Source organism: Lepisma saccharinum, chromosome 3, assembly GCF_977018435.1.
Source record: "Lepisma saccharinum chromosome 3, izLepSacc3.1, whole genome shotgun sequence".
Lineage (NCBI taxonomy): Eukaryota > Metazoa > Arthropoda > Insecta > Zygentoma > Lepismatidae > Lepisma > Lepisma saccharinum.
Window position 1 is genome coordinate 129010330 of NC_139231.1, and position 26326 is coordinate 129036655.

The 26326-nt window shown below is 40.4% G+C and overlaps 1 protein-coding gene across 6 annotated transcripts in view; it reads right to left on the minus strand.

Annotated features, from left to right (window-relative positions):
* The window catches only part of KCNQ (KCNQ potassium channel), a 375894-nt gene that overhangs the window by 43156 nt on the left and 306412 nt on the right, over positions 1 to 26326 (minus strand). For all 6 annotated transcript variants that reach the window (XM_083119378.1, XM_083119377.1, XM_083119376.1 and 3 more), the window contains one exon: positions 5397 to 5523. In XM_083119378.1, the coding sequence (XP_082975504.1) occupies positions 5397 to 5523 (127 nt within the window). The remainder of the gene's footprint in view (positions 1 to 5396; positions 5524 to 26326) is intronic.

The window sequence follows — 26326 nt, forward strand, 5'->3', positions numbered from 1 at the left end:
GCCGTAAAGTGCATCAAACATTTATGTAAGTGTAGAATTTTTTCAGCCAAAAAATGCAGGCTCGACCAGGACTCGAACCCGGGTCTCTGGCATACCTTGCCATTGCTCTAACCACTTCTTTTTTTTTTTTTTTTTTTTTTTTTTAAGGAAAGCCCCCTAAGCGGAAGCTTCCCCCATCACATTCACTCATATCATTTCATTCACATTTCTATTTCAGGACTTTTTCAGGACAGACAATCACAAATACCCATGCCTTACCCGGGACTCGAACCCGGAACCCCTGGCGTTGTAGCGCGCTCTGCTAACAACTTCGCCACGGAGGTCGACAACCACTGAGCTACCGAGCCGGCCTGACCTCACCTGATCTTTCGCTATCGCTGTTTTACCTGCGTGGAATCGTCTCTGCCAGTGCTACTGCAACGGGATCTTGCTCATCAATAAATTTATTACAATATTCGCATTAGGCATTATTATTATTGTTGTTGTTGTTAAGTCCACTTTATGCACAGATACACTAGTCGGGACTGAACCTACAGTTTAAAGTGGGATCTGAACCACTCTACTATAGCAGTCGCCCAAATCTGGCGAATACGCAGGTTGATGGATCATTACAGCACTCAACTATAATATTGGTGCCAGTGGCAAGGTAGGAGGACAATGGTTGAGTGATAAGCATTATTTAGGTATGTATGCTTTCATTTTTGTGAATGTCTATGTCAGGTGGACGTAAATCATAAAAAGGGAAAGACACAGTGGTTCGGATTCCACTTTAAACTGTAGGTCAGTCCCGATTAGCCTTACAGTGCATAAAGTGGACTTAAAACACCAAATCAATCAATCAATAAAAAGGGAAAGAAGAATCGGTAGCATGCTTTCCTGTACACTACCTTAAGTTACAGGGAATCCAAAGAGGTTCATTTCACAAGCTCATTTAGCTGATAACATTTACTAGCAGGTTTTCAAATGCGCTGAAAAAGTGTGAGTCATTAATTTGCCATACTTTTTCCTTCTTTCGCCCCCGCCCCCCGATGAGTAATGGCGGCGCTGCGCCCCGGTTTCTCATCCTGGGCGTATATCTTCCGCCCACAAAAAAACAAAGATTTATGGCGCTCGAGAAGGTCGTCGAGTCACGAATGTCTTCTGAGAAATTCAACGATGCAATAGGATTTCGAACCTCCCCCCCCCCCTTTCCCCCGTTCTACAAATGGCGTGCGAATTCTCAGGCCGCAGATGAGGATGTCGTGCCTCAGAAACAAGGAAAGTTAATTCAAATTCGGAAGACCAATTCATCGCGAAACACGTCCCCTGGCGTTGTAAACTAACAGATGATGGAAGGTAAAAATTGAGAGGCAAGGTGTCGTGTTCTGGGCTGTGATCTAAATGCACGTCAGGGCACATTTGAAATTCAATTTTTTTATCACTTTATAATGACGATTTCTCAACGGGTTCAGTGGTGCTTTTTTTATGGTATATCTCCCAACCAGAGCCCCCAAGACTTTGAAAAGGTGGATTTCTGTAGACTTATTTCAAAAAAACTTGACAGGATATGAGATGGATACTATAACAGCGAGCATGGGTTGGTTGGGCAATTGGCCCCCTCCTCCCCCATCCCCATGAATATTTGGTAATTTATCACTAAGAATTTTCTACCAGTTAATAACAGACACCAATCTATAACCAACCATATTTCGGGAGTAGTCCGAACCAAACCTCTTGCATGCAATAATAAAGATTATAATTAAAAGGTTGATAAGATTAGTATGTCATAATAATATTAAATAATGTTAATATATTTTTTAAATATTAATATAATAATAATAATATTAAAACAGGTCAATTTATATCATCATCATTGTTACATGAACAGGCAAAAAGATAATACAAGAATAGAGATATAACAGCTAGTATTCATTATGTAGCTTATTTCTACTTACGGTTTCTAAAATTTGTTTAAAAACAGCTGTCCTACGGAAGAAATTAATGCCATAAACAATTTTCAGTGGATTACTTATTGAATACCAATAAAGGTCAGGTTCAGCTTATGATAAGTAAAGTTTCTGAATATTATTTTTATATTTTTATGCATGTTATTAGTATTGATGCAGGTGGAACCACAGGGAATAACCGCACCGCGCACACGGGTGTGGGGAAAGGCAGGGGGAGAGCCTTCAGCGCGGTCCGAGTCAGTGTTGCCAGGCCTATTGCACCAAGGGCCTTCTCAAAAACGCGTTTCCTGCTCATCTTAAGCCCGCAACCCCATATTCACACGCTACTGGATTTCCAGTAGGTATGCCCTAGTTGGCGTTGGACTGGCTACCCATTTGCCAGTTTTCGCCTCACACGATACTTATCAGCGTACTTGTCGATAGACTTTTGTTCCCATACGAGGGAAGTTGTAATGGCGGCCGCGTGAGATGTAAACAATGTATCACTTCACATTTTTAAAAGCCGATAACTATTCAACCGAGAGGCATAACGTTTTGTGTAAAATGTTATTACGTACAAAACAATGGCGCCGCTTAAATACATACTTTACAACGTTTACTGTACACGTATGAAAGAATACTTTAGTTGTTTCAAATGTAAACACCGTGCACTCAGCATAGATGGTGTAACTGAACGCGCCTTTCATGCTGTATACGTTATACATTGCTGGAGTAACACTCGTAAACCACAGACAAAAGCGCTCCTTTGCACACTCACAGATTATCTTCACATGGCAAAACTTCGCTCTGATTGGCTGTTCCACAGAATCCAGTCGAGGAAAGCAAGTAGCAATTAGAACATGTTCTATTCCTCCAAACCAGTCAAGCAGTCAGCCAGGCGGCCATGATTGCTACCTAGAAAGTTAGTTCAGCGCCAACTAGGGCATTCCTACTAGAAATCCAGTTCCGTGTGATAGGGGCTTTAGTTGGCGCTGGACTGGCTACCCATTTGCTAGTTTTCGCCTCACACGATACTTATCAGCGTACTTGTCGATAGACTTTTGTTCCTATCTAGGTCACGAGTGAAGTTGTAATGGCGGCCGCGTGAGATGTAAACAATGTATCACTTCACATTTTTAAAAGCCGATAACTATTCAACCGAGAGGAATAACGTTTCGTATAAAACGGTATTAGGTACAAGACAATGGCACTGCTTAAATACATACTTTACAACGTTTACTGTCCTACACGCATGGAAGAATGTAAACACCGTGCACTCAGCATAGATTGTGTAACTCGACGTGCCTTTCATGTTGTATACGTTATACATTGCAATCGCAAAAGCTAACCGGGAAGGGGAAATACTGCTTTGTACTTTTATTAAAAATTAAAAAAAAGAAAATTATGGACTAGAAATTTGCTGGAAAAAAATATGGTAATCAATGCGTACCGAACAAGCTTTTTGATGAATTCAGGGTATGCATATTCATGCATGAGATTCGCAGGATTCATTCACGCACAAGAAAAAGTCAAACATTTATCAACTAGTCTGTGTTTATTAATACACTTGTAATAATAAGGATTTTAAATTTCAGCTTATCATATTTGTCATGTACACATCTCAACGCTTTGCATGCATAAATACCTAAATATTAATGAACTGAACACGAATGCACTGCACGTCATCTCTTTCCCCCCTTTTTTACCGTGAAACTGAGACAAAAACATCTAGCACTCGGAAACCACAGACAAAAAACGCTCCTTTGCAAACTCAGATTATCTTCACATGGCGAAATTTTGCTCTCATTGGCTGTTCCACAGAATCTAGTCGAGGAAAGCAAGTAGCAATTAGAACATGTACTATTCCTCCAAACCAGTCAAGCAGCCAGCCAGGCATATCATTCATCACATTCGGGGAGGTAGCCAGTTCAGCGTCAACTAACTGGATATCCAGTTCCGTGTGATTCGGCCTTTACTTGGGCATAGTTGGGAGACGTAGAATGGAGCACGTGGAACTCCACTCAGCCATGAAAAGTGCTGTTTGAACTGTAAAATTATGCCAAACGCTACTCAATTGTGCTAGGACATAATAATAATAATTATTATTATTACTATTCTTACACTACAATTTTTAGGTGGTTGTATTTTATCCCAACCCAAAACCTATTTCTATTCTGGTTATTTTACTCGCTTTTGTGTATCTACGAGTAAGTACGACGGCCGCCACCGGCCCCCCTTTCCGGAAAATGAATGTTAACCTAAAAGTACATATTATTTCAGACATATAAGTTGATTTCAGTCACAGTAATTTACATCAATTATTATAATGGGGATGCAGGAACGTGACAATTTCAAACTCAAGTGGAGTTTTTTGAGGGGACACTATTACGGAGTAATATGTCTCATTTACCCCCTGGAAAAATACCTTGTTTGCACCTCGCTGGTAAAAATCTTTGGCCGTCCAAGGTTAGACGGCAATTGCCCCCCTTGCCCCCCAGTGCGCACGCCCATGCCTCTCTCCTCGAGAACGTTATTCATCCGCTACTATTAGATCATTTTCTTAGCAGATCTTCTAGTTTACCCAAGAAAAAATCTCCCGGTTTTTTTCAAGTCTCACCTGGCAACACCGCACCGAAGCCCCGAGAACGGTAGGGATAGTGAAGATGCGCGAACGCTTTTGACGGAAGGTTCTTTTCCTTGTAGTCTATCTATAACGCGTGCAACGCCTGAATTTTCGCAGGCACTGTCAACGCAAACTTTGTATAATATGAAATTGATTTATTTCTTACGAACTTGTATAAAGTTAAAGTTTAGATTATGATTATATAGCTGTAAACAAGTATTTTGCTTATTTAATTTTGGAATTGGTTAAATTTTTAGGAGAATTCGAACCCTATGGACTTCCCCCTAAATGTGTTTTTGTTCAATTAGTATTCCAGCAACACATCTTTTCTTTCCATGGAGATACAAACATTCTTCTCACAATTCTTGCTACACGTCTTGTTTTAACCCCCCCCCCCTCCATGCTGTTAAATTTGTACAATAATATGAAATTCAAGGCAGGAACGTTCCGTGATTCTCTTCAGGTAACCAGCGCTTGAAGCGAAAAATGTAGCTGAGTGTTATGTTTGGTCGAGCATTGGGGTTACCTGGGGGGATGTTCCTATGATTTTACATGGTGACAATGACTGCTGTGGGGGGGGGGATGCTTTGCGAAAATTTTGCTAGCTTGGGGATACCATCCTCCCACATCCCCTTCACTCCGAGCACTGTCTCTAAAGTACAAACTTTATCGGAGAATATTTTCAGTTATCATGTACCACCTATTTATATAACTCCTCCCTCATTAAACATGAGCTGTAGTATAGAATTATAATCTATTTTATTCTTTGCCGTAACCTCCCCTTGTAATTTAACACTTATTAAGTTCTTGCTTCTGTAATAAAAAAAACACTGCACAAAGGTACTTACCAATAATACAAATTGGTTTTCGAATAAAACGCAACCTCCCCCAGAATCCCATGTATTTTGACCTGCATCCGGCCGACCATAACCTCACCAGATACTCGACGCCGAAAAACACAACCAAGCAGATTTCCTGTGGAAAGAGTAGAAACATTAATATTAGTGGATTGATAAAAAACTACAAGTAACACGTCAGATAAATAACATTAAACATTGCCTCCATGAATTCCAAGGTTCATATTCATAGTTTCTGGAATATTGCACTGCTTCTCTATTTCCAGGGTTAATCGCATCGCGACAATTTCATTCATATCTTGCCTGGCGACTCGAATCTAGGAAAGAGCGTTACGCTTATCACTCCCCAATAGAAGGCGTCAATAATTTAAAGGTAACGAAGCGTGTGCGTAAGTATTCTCCTAAGAGAATTCTACTATTTGGATTCACGGGTCCCAGGTTCCGATCCTGACCTGAGCATGAGTTCATCAATTTCATCGTATCACTAATCTTCATGTCGTGATTAACCGATAGTGGCAAAATAGCAACATAAAATAACTTAATTCATCAAATTAATCTACTATTTGAATTGACTTATTTCAATCAATCAGAGAGACAGACAATTGATAGCTTATCAAGAAGAAATAGACTTAGAGAAATAGAGAAAAAGCAGCACAATACTACTGTTACGCCCCCGGGATTAATTCAGTAATGCGACGTTTAAAATGTTAAATTTAACAACAATACTATTCACACATTATGACGTCAAATCTGTTGTAACGCAATTCAATTATCTTAATGATTATTTATTATTCTTTCCGGTTGCTAGGAGATGCTAGTTGTTTAAAAGATTATGTCAGCTGATTAAATATATGTTTCTGTAGTGCTATTGAAGACAGGTCCTCGAGATTAATATTCTTATTTCCCGATTTCGTGTTTTAAATGTAAATTATTATATGCACCAAACATCGTGAAAGCTGCATTTAGAGTTGACTGACAGGTAGTGTGGATGCTTACGATATTTTATTCAAGACCTTAAGGTTTATTCCACGTCTGAAGTGGCCTCTGGGTACGCCGGAAATGCCTTTGTGTACTCCGCAAAGGGAGTAAATAAATTATTATAGTGATAGAAACTGGGCAACTTAACACAAGTGAGGTAAAGTATGTATACATAGAAGCATATTTTAACTGTGGTGTACAACAAACTGTTGTAATTAGGCAACTAGCGCATGGAAATAAGGTACGAACACGAATCAATTTTTTCTCTGCTCAAGTCTGGTTAATTCAAGACGAACCAATCTTTTCCTCGGCCGTCGCATGGTTAATTCAAGACGAACCAATCTTTTCCTCTACCGTCGCATGGTTAATTCAAGACAAACCAATCCCTTTCTCGGCCGTCGCATGGTTAATTCAAGACGAACCAATCTTTTCCTCTGCCGTCGCATGGAAAATTCAAGACGAATCGATCTTTTTCTCTGCCGTCGCATGGTTAACTCAAGACGATCCAATTTTTCTCTGCCGTCGCATGGTTAACTTAAGACCAGTGGCGAAGCGTGCTGTCTCTGGAAGGGTAGGCACAGGGCGGAGCAGGGATTCGGGGGTGGGAAAGATGTGATTTTCTTAAACAGTAAAAAGTAAAAAAAAAAGGTAAAGTGTTCCCCTGTGCATAGCACCACGCCATGAAGGCGTATAGGGGGTGTGGGGGTAACGCCCCACACTTTCTTGATCCGGTCGTGAGTGGGGGTGATGTGATCAGCATCACGCCCCTGACCGCCTTTACCCCCCAGGGTTTCCCCCAGGTACCCATGTTATTCGACGCTGGGTAGGCGCCGGGGCCGCTTCCACCGTTAGAAAAGTTCCCGGATTTGAACCGGCCGTAGTATGTTAAAATAAAGCCCCTAGAATATAAAAGATAACATATTGCTTGAATCTCGTCTACTACTGTTCGAAAAAGTCGGGATAGTGATTGTAAAGGATAATGTAGTGATTAACGCTCTCGCCTTATAATCAAGAAGTAGAAGGTTCGATTCCCCCTGGAGGCATTGGTTCAGATTCTATTTAATCTAGTCTCGAATGGATATCTGAGAATAAAGGCGCTTCTGTCTCGAAGGTCAGAAAACAGTGACGATGGGACTCGATGTTCTGACCACGCGTCACCCAATGAAAAAGCCGTTCTGTCAGGTCCTAGCCATCTTACATTTGTTAGATTAAAGCTCCTCGTAAAAATTATTTGCTACTTCAATAACAGTATTGTAAATGTTTCTCGCATTACAGAAATGGTTGGTTCACTTGATCGTCACTTAGCGTTTATTTCTTTTAATGCTGACCTCCGCGGCGGATTGGTTATAACAGCGTGCTACGACAAGGGCCTCAGGTTCGAATCCCCTCCTGGGCAGATGTGTTCTTTGTGAGTGTCCCTTCGTTAATGTCATCATATTATCGCTCATTCTCATCTTCCCAATTAGCCAAAAATAGCAGAAAGCCAAGTAAAATAAACTAAATCTATCAATCAATTATTTCTTTTTAACACTTTTATGCATATAATTCTTCTTCAACAGGCGACTTTTTTTTTAAAAAAATAATATGATTTAGAAAATGATGAAATGCTAAATGAGAACACGGACACCTTTCTGTGTAACACACCGACCAGAAAATTTCAGTAACATGGATTTTCTCTATACGTGTGCATTGTACGTACTTTGCCCCATTTTAAAAGTAGCACGTTTTCAGTCATGTCACTAATCATGAAAGGAAATTTCGCCTCAATATTCCTTTCCTCAAAGAAATAAAATACTTTCCCTCTCTGAATCGAGATTGGTGTGGGGCACATCCAGCAGATAACACTTCGCGAAAAACGGTTCCTCAAAAGAGCTGAAAGCACCAAACTTAAAACTGGTAACCAATTTGCATGCATTATTTGCAGTTAGAATTCTAATAATGTCTACTTTGATAGGTTAGGAGGCCAGGCTTAGAGGTGTTAGCAACACATTTTCGCTACATATTAGCAGCTGGGTGTGCTCCGGTCCCGGCACAGCTCTGAATCTTCCATGGAAACGCTGCTTCTCAACAAGCTCTGTACTTCCACTGCCTGCTTCGTCAGCGCGCTCGTACACGATTGGCACTCTTCGGAAGTCATGGAGAGAGGGTGAGAGAGAGAGAAAAGAGGCCGGACTCTCAGTTTACATTACAGGCGAACGCGCCACTGAAATTATGAATCACATAAGTTGTTATGAGACCAGCTGAGGCACACTCAGGCGGGCCTCGCTGAATGCGCAGATACGGTTCCAGGCAGGGTTGCAAACTTGCGGTAATTATCGGAAGACGTAGAATTTCACTTTTCTTTTATTAAGCGTCATTTAATGAAATGTATAAGTAATAAAATAATCCGTAATAGACAAATATATTAGGGTAGACCCGGCCTCCGGGCCTCATAGGACGCTTCGGCACTGCTCAAGACGAACCAATCTTTGCCTCTCCCGCCGCATGGTTAATTCAAGACGAATCAATCTTTTCCTCTAACGTCGCATGGTTAATTCAAGACGAACCAATCCTTTTCTCGGCCGTCGCATGGTTAATTCAAGACGAGCCAATCCTTTTCTCTGCCGTCGCATGGTAAAGTCAAGACGAACCAATCTTTTTCTCTGCTTCGCATGGTTAAGTCAAGACAAGACGAACCTATGTTTTTCTCTCCCGTCGCATGGTTAACTCAAGACGAACCAATCTTTTTCTCTGCTGTCGGACGGTTAATTGAAGACGAACCAATCTTTTTCTATGCCGTCGCATGGTTAATTCATGACAAACCAATCTTTTTCTCTTGCGTCGCATGGTAAATTCAAGACGAACCAATCTTTTTCCCTGCAGTTGAATGAGTAATTCAAGACGAACCAATTTTTTTCTCTGCCGTCGAATGGTTAATTCAAGACGAACCAATGTTTTTCTCTGTGGACGCATGCTTAATTCAAGATGGATTGCAGTTTCGATATACTTTGGTCAGTTAGTCAAAATGTCAGTCAAATCAATTAACGTTTCAAAAGCAGCGATGTTTGAAAACTGCCAATTGATTTCATCCACACGTGGAACCGCAGATAGTGAGTGAAATGTACAGGTTCAATTTATAGTTTATTGCATACTTCTCTTTTAAAACTGGAAAATACCATTCATTAACATGTCCACGCTTTATGCGGAACAATGACACAATCTAGACCAGCACGGTCTGTCCGTTTAATCAGAATGCAGATTGATAACAAGCAATTTAAAACGCAGCACGAACGCTCTCCGAACCGACAAGAACTGGAGTGTGTACGCACACCGGTTTGCCAGTTCAGATACCAGAGTCTGCTCAAAAGCCCCAAAGTGGCAGAAGACTGATAAGGCTTGTTCCCAATTAATCTCATTGAGCGAGAGCCAGGATGGGGTCGTAAAATCCCCCCCTCCTCCCTGTTCCCCCTGCACCCCATCTGCATGATGCTAAATGGACGAAATGTATTTGCGTGGAAATTTCCCGCGATCATCGTGGGCTAGTTTAGTTAGCTAAACGGTTTGAGGTAGCCATTGTCCCAAACCATAGGCGTAACTTGCCGGGGGCAAGGGGGGCGCTTGCCCTATGACCCGAGGAGCTAAGTAATATAAATGATTTCGGAAATGCAACAGTTGTTTAGCAAATAATCCTGGACAGTTAAGCCTCAAGTTCGGGCCTGCCCCCCCCCCAAAGTTAAGTCCCAAGTTACGCCCATGCTCCAAACTAAAAATATGGGCGAGTAAATTGACGAATACAAGTTTTCCTTAATTTCATTTTCATGAAAGTGAAAGGACACTTGCTTAGAAGAATGGGCGGTTCAAGGTAAAATTTTCACCTTGGCGAGGTGGGTTTTTGGCGCTTTCCACCCTGACAAATCTTTATATCATGGTTCTCCTATTTTCCACCTTCTGCCAGAAAAAAAAACGACCATGTTCTTTATTTAAGCTTTTAATGACGAAAAATAATAGTCTTTTTCAAAATAAGGAGTATCATGATGACATCAAAATTACAGTAATTTACGTGATTTTGCAATACCTTACAGGCAGGCCCGTAGCCAGGATTTTATTTCGGGGGGGGGTCATCCCTTATCAGCACAGGCGTCGCCAGAAATATTTATAGAGGGTGGCTGGCCACTGATAAAACTTGATTAGTAGAAATAATAATGATTACCACGGTTATAATTGTCATTACACAATAATAATTATTACAAGTTATTAGAAGTAAACCAATTTTAATCCAAATTTATTGTTGTTGTTATTAATATTATTATTACTTCGCTACTCTATTCACCGTATGAGTGAATATCCAACACATCTGTTTTCCATTATTTTTTTACATGTTGTACAGTTACTGTAGGGAAATTCAAAGTTATTGTAGTTTGTTATTAACTTTTACACATTTCGTTCAAAAAGTAAAGTAAAAGTAAAGTGCTCCCCTGTGCCTTGCACCACGTCATGAAGGCATATAGGGGGTGTGGAGTTAGGACCCCACACTTTCTTGATCACAGCCGAAGAGTTTCCTCCAGGTACCCACTTTGTACGACGCTGGGTGGGCGCCGGAGCCGCTTGAACAGGTGGAAAAATTCCCGGTTCTCCCCCTCCGGGGATCAAACCTGGGTCTCTCGCATAGTAGTCAGACCTTTAAAAAAAGGCTTTAAAACTTAGGACTAAAATTTACTCATAAAGTTTATATTGTGTGACCTCTCACCAAGAAAACTATAAATTTTGGGAGCTGTGGATCCATTTGTTCTTTGGATTAAATAGTAGAATATAACAATTTTAACCTAGTTCCTCTATTATACATTCGATCTAATGTTTAATCCTGCTAAGGAAGTTAAATTAATTACCACTATACACTATTTAAATTAGATATTTGTAGGATTTCAGCCCCCTTAGCCCTCCCCCTGGCTAAGTGCCTGCTTATTACGTTATGTCAATTAATTCTTGTCAACAATAAATCTAACTCCTTTTAAAACAAATAGCCACGCACCTGGTGGAGGCTGATTCTGATGCCACTTTAAACTGTAGGTCCAGTCTCGATTCGCCTTCCTGTGCATAAAGTGGACTTTACACAACAAATCAATCAATAGATCAATCAATCAAAACCAATTAGCCTTTCTTTGCAGAAGTGGACTTAGAGAAATAAACCCAAACAAACGAACAGCCACGCTTACGTAAACAGAAATAAGGTTTTGGCGATAAGAAAGGGGGAAGCCCCGTTTTGACACCCTCAGAGGACGGCGGCGCTTAAGCACCCCTGGTCACAAGGAACACTGTTCGTGGCGAGATCGGAAATCGCACATTCAAGACACTTAGCTACCTAAGCAGCAAAAAGAAGGGAATTCCAAATTAAAATAAGGAACAAATTTAATGTTGAATGAAAAAACGAAGAATGTACTAACGAACCAAGTACATGTGATGCAAACAATAAAATGAAGTTTAATGAGTAAGCTATCATTATGTATGGATATTGTGGCATATACATAGGTTGTGACAAAGTATATTTTTACTTGAGAAGAATAGATCGAATTTTACCATTCGTTACTGATAGCAGATATATTCGCGTCTAAAGTTGATCTGGGAGTTATATGCTCGAAGAAATCATTCGAGAATATATTTTTACCATTAATACAAAAATACTTCACGCCTGCTCATACTCACTGTTCTTTTCTGATGTTCCTTCAACTGTCTAGATCCTTAGATATTAAATTCGGAAATTGAACACACTCTAACAAGTTAAGGATAGAAAAGCATGTTACTAAGTTGCGAATTCAAAATTCTAGTGATGTATTAGACACCTTTGTTGATTTCAGTGGCGTATGCTGAGTCTAAGACATGGACTAGCTCACTATGACACCTGTTTGTAGGCTATGGAGGAGGGGAGAAGACTAGGCTCATTCTTGACGTCTTCAAGGAAGCCATGTTGCCATTCCAACGGTAGTCAGGTTGCAAACTTATAAAAATTCAGGTTGCCAACTCCTAAGAATTCCGGTTGCAAACTCCTAAGAATTCCGGTTGCAAACTCCTAAGAATTCCGGTTGCAAACTCCTAAGAATTCCGGTTGCCAACTCCTAAGAATTCCGGTTGCCAACTCCTAAGAATTCCGGTTGCCAACTCCTAAGAATTCCGGTTGCCAACTCCTAAGAATTCCGGTTGCCAACTCCTAAGAATTCCGGTTGCCAACTTCAGAATCGCCATTATCTTATTTTATAAATCAGATTAATTCAGAGTTCTTAATAGATTCTTCTTCAATATTTTACTTTCTAGGCTTCAGGCTTCGCAGATAGCCTAGCTAGCCTGGAATATACCCTTCTGGTTGATTTCCAACTTTTTTTTTAAAAAAAATAATGTGCCTAGGGGATTGGTTAAAAGGTGCTACAAACTCCTATAAATTCCTATAAAAAGAAAAAAGCCTGCCGAACAGACAGAAGAACAAAATGCCTCCGACTATTTTTAAAAAAGTAGCTACGACCCTCCTTAAGGCAATTTGCTCATGACCACGTAATTGGCTATTTCAAAGAAACAGATTTGCAGACTTCAAGGAAAAGAACATGACAGTATAATTTTTAATTTTTCATATTTATATATTACTAGTACTTGTATACATATTACATGTTATTTAGTTGGCGTTGCGAGTAACAACTAAGCTGAAACTAACTTAATAATCCTTTATCCTCATCTGCAAATGGGCAATTTTTAACCTTTATGGGTAAAGTAGGAATACAACCTCTAGTCCCTCGACATGCCATAAGTGAGATAACGAGGGATGTACGCAACCAAGACAAAAATTCAGTTTTTTTAGGTTCTTCCGAGACGCATAGAACGTCGTCTATGATGAGTACAAGAGAAACTGGCATGAAACAAGGTCCCCAAAGTAATCAGATGGATCAGGTTGTTTCGATCCAATGAAAAAATGACGAGGAGAAAAGTGCAGTTCCCATTGCATTCATTAGGACCAGTCGGCTGGAAATTGCTAAGAAAAAATCAAACTCTTAGAGCATAATTTTTGGGGCACAGTACTTGGAAATGCTTGTTAACCAAAAGAAGGACAAACAAGCAGAAGAGTTGCAAAGATGAGTTTGATTTGCTCCCAGTATAAAGACATGTCCACGAGGAGTGCCACCAATGAAGTGGAAGAAGACTCGTGCTAAATGTAGATCAACTGAATGGTCGCCGTCGCCTGCAAAGACCAAAAGGACATTCTTCACAGAAAGCACGCGCTTCCTGGCAACAAAATACTTTGTTCAATTACCATAATGTCAACGCCAACAATGGACGCAGATCATTGACAGCGGCTGAATCAACGACTCAATTTCTTTTCGTAGTGAAAGGCTTTGGGTGAACTTTCGGCAAAATCACGCCTCCTGAATTGTGTACCCGAAAGGTAACGATAGAAAGTTATTTTAATAAACAGTGTATTTATAATTACTCAAAGTCTGCATATATTATTTTGGGACACCCTGTATTAGTTTGAATGTGTAGTGGTACAGCGCCTTGAATAACGTAATGTGGTAAACTATCCAAGAAACTAGTTCCCCAGACGGATGACTAGCATAGATGGCAGTGCGATCGAACCAGGTGCTAATTTTGTTATGAAAGTAATGCGGCTTAGTTTTTGGAATATATTGTGTAGATTTGTTTGTCTAGAAAGGCGGTAAGTGAATTGATGGAAACAGTTATATTTGTGGAGTGATTTGCAGTTACGAAATGACATTAATTTGGAAAGAAAAGTAAAATAAAATTAATAAATAAATAGCATGCGTAACACAAGAAGAAACATCCCAAAGTGATTCCGGACGTCAGGTGTTGGATTGTGTACTATAGTTTTATTTTTCTATGTTATTAGAATATAAATAGCATCCTAAGAGATATTTCACACCGAGACGACAAACCACAAGTGTCGCTTGGAAGCGAGCAGTCCGTAATCAATGCAGCCTTTCGAACCGTAGGGACACAACCTCTGACTACACCGTTTCCTCAAGGAGAGTTTACACCAAAGCGACACGCGACAAATGATACGAGGATTTCACACCAAAGCGACACGGGTCCTTCGGTCCAAGGCAACTTTTATACTGAAGCGACACATGTTGCTTGGAAACGAGCCAATCAAGAGCAACATTTCACATCGTAGCGGCATGACGGGAAGCACAGGCCAGCGTTCGGTTGGTGAAATCCTCAAGCGATAAGTGTCGCGTGCCCCTTGTCGCTTTGGTGCGCAATCTCCCTAAAGGAAGACACTCATTGCATTGCATCGCGCATGCGCGAACAACAAACCACGGCAACATGTTGCAAGCTATTGAGGAAATGGCCCAGTTTGAGCGACGCACAAGCGACAAAGCGACACGTGTGGCTTATCGTGTCGCCTAGATCTGTTGTTGTAATGTGCGGTTTGTCGTGTCGCCTATCTGTTGTTCGCACAATTAGCAGCGAACGCTTGCCAACAGACTGAAGGCACCATGTCGCTTGTCACTTAGTTGGGAACTCCCCCTGTAGCGCGTCGCTTCGGTCTGAGCACCCTTCCTCTAAGGAGCTTTCCGACCGAAGTAACAAGTAGCACGCGAATACGCCATATGAACGTGTCGTATGCTCTTTGGACCCTCATGTGCAATGAATGCTATTTTACAGTCTGGAAGTGTGTGTCACTAGTGTGACGGTGTGAACATCCCGTGTCGCTTGTCCCATTGGTTTGAAAGTTTCCTTACACTCATGTCGATGGCACTTGTGGGGTTCCCCTGGTAGTTTCATGGAATCATCATTATCATCATCGCCGCGATTAGTTTAAAGCGGAAGAAAAGAGACAGTAATTATCCAAAATACAAATGCTTCAGTGTGTATATCTTTAAAAGAAATGATGATAATAATAATGAACCTAATTCATACACAAAAATTTATTTGCCAAGAGCATTCCACGCGTATTTTTCCTCCCTTATTATTAACGAAAGTATGACGATAACAGGACGTGGTCGACTATCTAGAATGTTCGTTAATATCTTCGCGACCACTGTACCAAATATCATAGCAATTATCACATTCATAGAAATGCTTCATGTAAAAGGATCAGACGTTGCAGCGAAAAGTCCATTTACTTCCATTATAAGAAGACGAATACCAAGCACCGGGTCCAACACCAGCGCCTCCAGCGGATCATTTTCGAGTGGAACCAGCCAGAGAGCGCAGAACCGTGCCGTTTTCCACACTACGTTATTCAAGGCGCTGTAGTAGAGGGTTACTAGAATGCTTACTGACTTTATAACCGAATGTATGTCAGAAACGTGCGATGCCTTCAGCCGCCGTTAGCATGGAAAATTCACAGTTTATTTCAGTGGCGAAGCGTGACATTCTTACGTAGTCATCGCAAGATTTGCCAAACGTCAGGGTCAATCTTTCAACGGAAGGGGAGGTGCCACAATATTTCTCTGCGATAAACGCCAAGGTCATTGCCAATTCAATGTAAAAGCTCATACCACACACCTTACGACTACAAAAGACACATAATTCTATCCCATACGACGAGAATTATTAAATATGATGGAAACTGAAATGCAAACACCTCAATTGTCGCGTTTAAAGGTAAGAAGAATCAGCTTTTTCGGCCATTTTTTTTCGTTTTCTTTCCTACCGAACGTGACTAGAGCGCGACGACGCTTACTTCACCTTGTACTAAATAGTACACGTAACCTCCTTCCCCTTCGAAAATCCTGAGCACACCACTCGAATGTCTGCTATTTCCACTTGTTAAGAGGAAAAACACACATTGAACGATATGAAATCTGCTTTTCATTATCAAAACAATTAGCGGCGTACCATGGTTCGCGTGGACCTTAGCTTCGTGTACCTTTTAGTGGTCATTCCTGAATTCCTAATTTTGCCATCTTTTCCTGACTTTTCTTTCTTCCTTTTTTCTTTTAATGAATATTGAGCCTAGGCAGGGATTATGACCGTCACAAACTCCTTCTTGAGCACGGCACTGGAAACTCGGAAGAATCTTGATGACTCCAGAGAAGCGGTGGCTGTAAACTGTAAACATGGGGATGGGGACTGAAAGGGTCTGTTACGACCCAGACCTTCAAGAGTGGGGGAAAGTACAAGTCGTCGTACTTTCCCCCACTCTTGAAGGTCTGGGTCATAACAGACCCTTTCAGCCCACATCCTCATGTTTAAAGGTAATGTCGTTGGACATTGTAGTGTGTCTGCCTGTTCGGAAGCTTTCGGCTGTTCTCGGCACCGGCAGAGACCAGGGAGATTCGCACCATTCTGCCGTCGCACACCATTGCCTTCAATAGGAAACTTGGAGGGAGAATTCGGCGCGAGGGGTAGTACTGGGGCCTCATTTCGATGCGCAAAAATTAATCTCTTGCGTATTTCGAGCTGTTTCATGCTGTCGCTTGGCTTATTACGCATAAATATGCGAGTATGCCTATTCGGACTTATTTTTTACTTCTCTAAAATATATAAAATGCAATATTTTTATTATTTTGCTTGGTCATCGCCGCATCTGGTTTATTTCCATAAATGGGAGGGAGATTGATCAAGTAAAGAAAAACAGCTACTTCAAGAATTTTCGCAAATATGTTGCTTAAATCAAATATTTTCGACTTTCATTTCTTAACGCACATTTTATCGTCTGTAGTACTGTAATACAGTGCGAAAGCAATATGCAACGCTGGAACATAGGCGAAAGAATAGAAGCGATAGAAAAAAAAACAAAGTAAAAGCAAGAAAAGTTGACCACGAAGGTAAAGCGAATAAGGAAAACATGAGAATATCATCTCACATTGGAATATTTATTTATTTATTTATTTACTCCGAGTTTCAGATACAGTCTTATTTGGCCATTTTACACTGAAACAACATAAAGTTGAAACAAAAAATAACAAAAGATAAAAACAATAACAAGGTGGGATAGATTTACATGTTCTTGGTCAGTAATATACAAAAATTACGTTCTGAAAGAAAAATATCTACATTCAGGGGAAGTTTGTTGTAGATTTCTGGGAGCCTGTAAAACAAGGAGCGTTGTAGAAGGGATAGCCTAGTGGTTGGGTTGTGGAAGAGTTGCAGGTTGCGCGTTTTCTTTTGGGGATTTACTGATTAAGAGATCTGTTCTGATTTTGCCATTTATTATCTTGTATTAAAATTTCATGTCAGCTAGATCACGACGAAAGGATGGAGTGTGAATATTCAGAGCAGCCATGGTGTCTGATTTGGATACATGTCGAAAGGAAGGTATTCTATGGCGAACAATTGCAAGAAAGAAACTGAGAACAGAATCTATTCTGGTGAGATTGGTTTTTGAGGCCATTGCCAAAATTGGGGAACAGTATGAGTAACAATTTCAAAACTTGATTCATAAACGCGTCAACAAATGTCTTATTTTTATGTTTATTTAAGACATTAAACATAGATTCGTTGTATCATCAATAAGCGCTGTATTGTGAGCATGCAACCATAGCAACAAAACTTGTCAAGGCCACGTAAGAACTTGCAGTTTGCATGGCGTGAATATCTTGCCAACTTCTTGAATAGCTTTTGTTACCCTACCCAGAGTTCCAGACGGAATTTCTCAAATAGCATTATAGCAGAAAGCATTCACGCGTTGTGGCCCAACCAGACAATACATGAATGCATTAAACTTCAGCTGTTCTGAATTGTGAGTTTGTACTTTGTTTTGCATTATTTACCTTATTCCGAAAGAATCGCGAACCGAGGAGGCTATATCCTTTAGTCAGGCAATGGTTCCCTACGGGACCATCGAAAATGTAGGCCTAGTCAGTCGATTGTGCTGATTAAAAAATTCATGTGCTTTTAGGACCTTCATACTTGTATGCGAGGTTGTAAACGCTGACAGATGTTCAAATAAAACTTTGAAATGTCATGTGGAAGATAACCCACCCACCCAGGACCCCCCCCCCTTTCCACCGACTCCAAAGTTACGAATGGAAGCTGGTGCGAATTGTAAATTCCTACACTTATTTGACAAAAATGTTATAACTCGTAGACTATTTGACCAATTTACTTCGGGTAACTTTTGTTTTTCAGCTAAAACATCAGGGCATGCAACCGTGCAGGAATCAAAACGCCAAAGGCAATAAGAGGGGTTGAGTGGGCCGCGCCCCTCAACTTTCAATGAAAAAAATCATAAAAATAACATTTTTTGTCAAATAAGTGTACGAATTTAAAATTCGCGCCAGAGGCCTCGGCGAAACCGGGTTTACTTTCTGACGATCCCCTCGGCAGAGTAACCGTGAAACACCATTTCATTACGAAAGGTCCATACTATAAAAAGAAAGCTAAAGTTTGCGTCTTTTTCTCTTCCCCCGCTATTTCTGGAAGAGGAGGCAAACTTCAGCCATATTTTCAAAGAATGGTCCTTTCTCAACCCAATGAAAGTCCATGTTTCTGGGTGCATTACATTATAGAATATGTGGAAAACTACCCATTTTAATGATTTTTTAAATTGAAAGTTGGGGGCCGCGGCCCACCCAACCCCTCTTATTGCCGGCACGCGCGCACACAAAGAAAGAGGGGGTGGGGTTCAGTTATATATAGCTTTCTTCGCGGACATGTTTCTTCATTACATGTAGATTAAAATACACTTGACTTTAAAAGTAACAGAGCCGCACATTTGCCAGTCCTCAAAGGTAATGGGGCCATATTTATTTGATGATCTTTATAGGTAACAGGGCCACGTTTGATGATGTTAAAAGGTAAATGAGTCACACCTGATGATCTTCAGTAACAGAGGCACACGATATAAAGTAACTGAGCTACACTTGATGATCTGAGAAAGTAACCGAATCACAGTTACACGAGAAAGTAACGCATTTCTAATGTCGTTATAAGCAAAGTTACAGTGAAATTGCTAACGGAAATTGTACCGCTTCAGCTTCCCCGAGTCCAAATAACAGCTTGCTATTACGTCAATCTCTGCAAACGTTGGCATCCTTATTGTTGAAGAGCAGGGAGCGGAAGAGCTTTTGAAACTGAGAGACTGGCTTTACACTCCGAGAACCATTAAATTTCCATCTGCTTCAGTGAAGGCATCCTCTCTACAGTTCGGTCGAAAGAGAGCAAATTCATGTTTCTCTCTTGTACACACACACACACTAATGTTAGCGTGCCATCATATTGACAAAGGATAAGCTAAAAACAAAATGCTTCTCAAAATGTGAGTTCAAATAATAAAAACTTCCACGTGGCTAGCAAGGAGAAAATAATTCATGAATCTTATTCAAATGAACACTTAGGAAACTTTCGGTTTGCTCTTCAACATAAAGACACCCTACTTCTTGTTTGTAATGCCGGAGTAAATTTTCCCATTTACTTCCAAGAAACTACTTTAATAAAAGTAGATTGAAATGTAAGGGTTCTGTGTGTACTAAGCAATATTCTTAGTTAGCATTGAGGCTCGTTTCATAAATGTCTAAGACGAGGGATCTATCCAAGGTTGATACAGGCGAACAGATCTCCAACAACGAATCTGGAGAATACAGTTTAATATATTTAACTGAAGGTTGTTGTATAGCATACCACGTAACGTCGGCTTTGGGTGATGCAATTTGTGTGTCTGCAGCTTTGGATTAGATTGGTGAAGGGTTATGTTCAGTGGGATCCATGAGTATTACCGTGCAAATTGTCCATGACTATTTTAATTAATTTCTCTCTTGCATCCTGTGTGTTTTTAAGCGATAGATTTTTATGTATGCTGGTGCAGAAGTTGTCAACAGCTTGTTTTGAGTTTTCTTTCAATTCTTGAAGCTCTCATTGGGTCAAATAAAGTGCATGAACATGGTGATGGACAATTTGCACGGTATTACTCATGGATCCCACTGTACAACTTCTTAAGAGGTTTGGATTGGTAAGATTCAAGTGTGTACTATTATCACCGCATCTATGGAATGAAATAGTGTGAAGAGTAATGTATAGTATATTTTGAGTCTTGGGATTTGTAGGTCTGTATTTAGTCCCTGCAGTTTTGTATTGAGAAAAGTACGTCCACTTTGTGTGGAATAGCAATTCAGAGGTTGGTTGGTTCAGTGAAGTGTTTGCTAACAAGCGTAATTTTTATCCATTGGACAATATACACCAATGTAAGAGAAAGAAATAACGATTACTGTCGAATTAAAAATTATATACTCGAGTTTAGACTTCAATTAAAGATTAACCAGTACACTTACATAAAAACAATTTACATCAAAATTTAGCTAATTTAATTCTGCGTTAATCTATCCTAACCAATTTTTTTTCGAGTAAGCCTTCCATTTTTTATCGTCGTGAGAACAAAAAAGTGCCGGATTTTTTAGTTTTGCAAACGATCGCTCTCTTTGAAATTCTATAAATAAAAAACGGGTAATCCGATAGTGATGAAATTTTAGTATGGTGCACGCAGAAAGGTTTTAAAACACAATTATTAATTTTTCCGATTTTAAAAATTTGGCAAAAGAACGTTCTTAACAAGTTTGCGAAACAACTTTTTCTTAGTATTGGATAGTCCTATAAATACAATATTGGGTTTGTTTTGAAGCTCTTTCCATCTGTTTTTGAAATCCGTTATGATTGTCAATTCACATTGCGAAACCGATTTTATACAGACTTTTATACAACGGAGTAAAGCTGAACGTGGCAACACCGCATACAGCAATAAAATTGTGTAGGTCAGGCTATGCTTATACTACGGCGCCTAGAATAACGTAGTGTGGAAAACGGCATGCTTCTGCGCTCTCTGGATGGTTCCACTCGAAAATGATCCGCTAGAGGCACTGGTGTTGACCCCGGTGCTTCGTGTTCGACTGCTTATAATGGAAGTAAATTGAGTTTTCGCTGCAACGTCTGATTCTTTTACATGAAGCATTTCTATGAATGTGGTAATTGCTATGATATTTGGTACAGTGGTCGCGAAGATATTAACGAACATTCTAGACAGTCGACCACGTCCTGTTATCGTCATACTTTCGTTAATAATACGGGAGAAAAAATACGCGTGGAATGCTCTTGGCAACTAAATTTTAAAGATATTTTTAAAGATATACACACTGAAGCATTTGTATTTTTGATATTTACTGTCTCTTTTCTTCCGCTTTAAACTAATCGCGGCGATAATGATAATGATGATTCCATGAAACTACCAGGGGAACCCCACAAAACTTTCTTAGTGCCATCGACATGATTGTAAGGCAACTTTCAAACCAATGGGACAAGCGACAGGGGATGTTCACACTGTCACACTAGTGACACACACTTCCAGACTGTAAAATAGCATTCATTGCACATGAGGGTCCAAACAGCAAACGACACGTTCATATGGCGTATTCGCGTGCTACTTGTTACTTCGGTCGGAAAGCTCCTTAAAGGAAGGGTGCTGAGACCGAAGCGACGCCCTACAGGGGGAGTTCCCAACTAAGTGACAAGCGACATGGTGTCTTCAGTCTATTAGCAAACGTTGCTTGTGAACAACAGATAGGCGACACGATAAACCGCTCATTACAACTAAAGATCTAGGCGACAGGATAAGCAACACGTGTCGCTTTGTCGCTTCTGCGTCGCTCAAACTGGGCCATTTCCTCAATAGCTTGCAACATGTTGCCGTGGTTTGTTGTTCGCACATACGCGATGTAATGAGTGTCTTGCTTTAATGAGATTGCGCACCAAAGCGAGAAGCGGCATGCGACACTTATTGCTTGAGGATTTCACCAACCGAACGCTGGCCTGTGCTTCCCGTCATGCCGCTACGATGTGAAATGTTGCTCTTGATTGGCTCGTTTCCAAGCAACATGTGTCGCTTCGGTGTGAAAGTTGCCTTGGACCGAAGGACCCGTGTCGCTTTGGTGTGAAATCCTCGTATCGTTTGTCGCGTGTCGCTTTGGTGTAAAATCTCCTTGAGGAAACGGTGCACTCAGAGCTTTTGTCCCTACGGTTCGAAAGGCTGCATTGATTACGGACTGCTCGCTTCCAAGCCACACCTTGTGGTTTGTCGCCTCGGTATGAAATATCTCTCAGGATACTATTTATATTATAATAACATAGAAAAATAAACTCTAATACACAGTCCAAGACCTGACGTCGGGAATCACATTACGATGTTTCTTCTTGTGTTACGCATGCTATTTATTTATTCATTTTACTTTTCTTTCCAAATTAATGCCATTTCGTGACTGCAAATCACTCCACGAATATAACTGTTTCCATCAATTCACTTACCGCCTTTCTAGAGAAACAAATCTACACGATATATTCCAAAAACTAACTAAGCCGCATTACTTTCATAACAAAATTAGCACCTGGGTCGATCGCACTGCCATCTACTTGTCATCGTCTCGGGGAACCAGTTTCTTGGGTCGTTTTCCACACTACGTTATTCAAAGCGCTGTACTTATACGTAAACTGACGAACCGACCTTTCGAACTGTTCGCAATGAACGGCTCGGGGAGAAACGAACTAAATTTCTCATAATTCACGTGGAGTTTAAACAACCCGTGAACACAAGGAGATTAAAAAAAAACAAAAAAAAAAACACCATGCGCAAAAGGTAAAGAGAGAAGACGCATGGGAAATCAAGCACGGAATATATTAATCTCATTCTTCGTTCTCCTTTATTTGGAAGTTTGTGAGATAAGTCACCGCCGTCGGAAGGTCTCGGACAACATAATACCAGCTTCATCCAATTAGGGAAATGTTGCTGCCTGGGGGATATGTTCCGTGAAAATGTCAAGAATTTGGCCACGTCGACTTTCCTTCTTCGCAGCCAATCGATGGAAGAGGGAAAACAACGTCGATTCCAAATGGCCTCAAGACAACATTTCCGACAGTACATCAGTTGCATTTCTCGTAGCATGCAGGCAGACTGTTCTGTTTATAGTTATGATATACGTAATGTTATCAAAAAAGTAACAGCGATACTGAAACATGTGGCGTTGGCAAGTGAAAAAAAAAAACACTTGCTTGCAAGGGCACTTAACACATATCGTTCAGACCGTAAATCTGACCCTCCCCGATGGTGTAGTACGTGCGCCCATTTCGATCTTCAGCCGAGAGATCGGGAGAAGCGTGGCGGGCGGCGCTGGCGGAGTTGCCGACATTTGCGGCCTGTAATGCCCGCTTATTTTTATGGACATATGCAGACATTTATATAAATATTGCAAAACGAGCACTAACCTGTGTTATAACACGCAAAAGTTCTTCTGTAATTCATTCAAGTTCTGCCCTTATATACACAAATAAATACGCTTTAGAAACGATGTTAAGAGCCACAGATAATAAAACATTTTAATCATAGTTTTGACCAGTAACGTCCTGCTTAAGTTTATATCCTTGAAAAAGTTTTGTGTCGATGGGGATCGTTTGGAGGATTCGAATGTGCAACACTGTATCAAGATTACGCTGCAGACGAAACCGTTAAAAGTCAATGGTTTTTGTGAGCTTCCGAAATCTCCGAGCTCGAGTTTTTTGTTCCTTTGCGACTAGATGAAGACAGAGCTGTGAATATAGTGGCGAGAAGATGTAAACCAAGAGCGTGTTAATTTCGTACTTTGGGCAAGAGTGTTATTCTTGGTTACTTGCCGTTACTTGTTTGTGTTATTGCAGTGTCAGGGTGGCTACAAACATGCAGAAATAAAATTCCCTGACTTTTCCAGGTTTTCCAGGACAAAATTTACATTTTTTCCTGACAATTACAAACTAAACTAAATCGATGTTTTTGCAAATAGAAATAATAAACTCACACAGATCCACGTATGGTTTTGTTAAGTACCAATATTATCTTCTATGAAATTGACTTAATTTCTCTATTCTCTATGATTTGAATTCAAACTGCAAAATAGTGAATTTGGAAAATTATTACAATTCACAAGCTAGGAAAGGATTACGGAATTTTATCATACGCAGTAAGTTTAAAATAAAATACTTGATTATTTTTAAAGTTACGACTAAATGAGATAAGAGTGAAGAGTGAATGATTAAGAAATGCAATTTGTAATTTATCAGTCCCCTTATACATTCTCCGTATTATATGTTGATATTTCCACTGAGGTTTGGAACCCTCTGCTTGCAAGAACCATGAGTGCGGACTCATTTTTCAATGCATAAAGCTACTTCTCTCTTCTCTGTAAAGCAAACAACTTAACTCTTGCATATAAGTGAAACAATTGAATCGAACAAAATAAAGTGTCATATTTCCTTACATTATCAATGGGATTTCTGCTTCAGTACAGTATATAAAAGTGAAGTACTGTGAAACTGACAACATGCAGTTATACCATTATTGCTGACGAAAAGGGTATGTAGGTATTAGAAATTTAACGCAAGGAATTTATAGAATTGCATTGTATAGGTACCTGATTTAGCTAACCACACATTAAAACAGGAACACTCTAATAATAAAAGCTTCTGAAAGTTCATATACGAGGGGCATCCTGAAAAAAGCTCCAATGGTGCCTATACGCAGCACTAGTGGTCGGAGAGCGACACACACACATGTAGGCAGGAAGAAGTGGCATGTAACTGTAATCTGGTACAGTTGGAATGCAGCCGTTTTAGGACAGTTCTAGGTTAAAGATTGCAGCTCTCATACAGTCTCCCACCGATTGCGATGTAGCCTACATTGCACGCTCAGAATTTGGCACAGAGCCACCAGCAATCGTGTGAGGTGTGCAGACCGGACGTCGTGAGTGATAGTATGGTCAGACGATGGTGCAGATAATTCACGGAAGGCCAGTCGAATGTGCACAACCCCATACAGCTGAGTACACACGGTCCCTTTGCATCACTTCAGGTGAGAGATCTTGAACCACTCCCTCTACAGCCCTGGCCTTGAATGTACAGACTTTCATCTCCTTGTTTAACTGAAGAGGTTTCTGGCAGGGCAAGGATTTGACCGCTACACTGCGGTAGAGATAGTTCCAGTCTTTGCTGTCAGACACATATACCATGGGCATACAAAATTTAGTGCCATGCTACGACGAATGCCAGAACAATGGTGGTGATTATGCCGAAAATTAGGTTAGGACTCACTGTTACTAATGCAACAAATTACAACTGATATTCTTGTTTCATTTATGCCTAATCGGTAATTTTTTTTTTTTTTTTTTTTTTTTACTATACGGTGTTATTTTTCCCAAAATTCACATTTTCATTTTAGCGCATTTTCTGGCAAATATCTGAAATTATACCTTCATGGTGTTTTTAAACTACTGTTTCAAATTGTAAGTCACATGACTTACGCCTCTTCGTGAGAGTTTGATATCTTGAAAGATATTTTGGGAAAGTTATTTTCCATACCCCTTTTTTAATTTTAAGGTAAGGATTTTAGATAATGGAATTTTCCCCGTATATACGAAGGGTGTCTAATGACCATAAGTGGCGACGCACCCAAAAAATTTAAATCAAACAATCTCACGTGACAGATGCCGATATATTATGGCACCAAAAGTTGGCATTATCTTTTTTTGACTTGTTAGTGTTACGTTTCCCAAAATTCGCGTTTTTGTTTTAGAACATTTATCTGCCAAATATACCGAAACATAATACTCCATTGTGCTTTTAAACTATTATTTTAAATTGTAGGTCGCATGGTTTACGTATTTTCGTCACAGTCTGATATGTTGGAACAGATTTTTGAGGAAGTAAAAGTAAAGTGCTCCCCTGCACTTTTCCATGAAGGTGTATAGGGGTGTGGAGTTAGGGCCCCACACTTTCTTGATCACGGCTGAAGGTAGGGGTGATGTGATCAGCACCATGCTCCTGACTACCTTTTCCCCTCAAAGTTTCCTCAAGGTACCAGCTTCATATGATGCTGGGTGGGCGCCGGAGCAGTTTGAATAGGTGGAAAACATCCCGGTTCTCCCCCGCAGGGGATCGACCCCGGGTCTCTCGCATAGTAGTCAGACGCCCTAATGACAGCTCCATTACTACTCGCTCGACAAATGCCGATG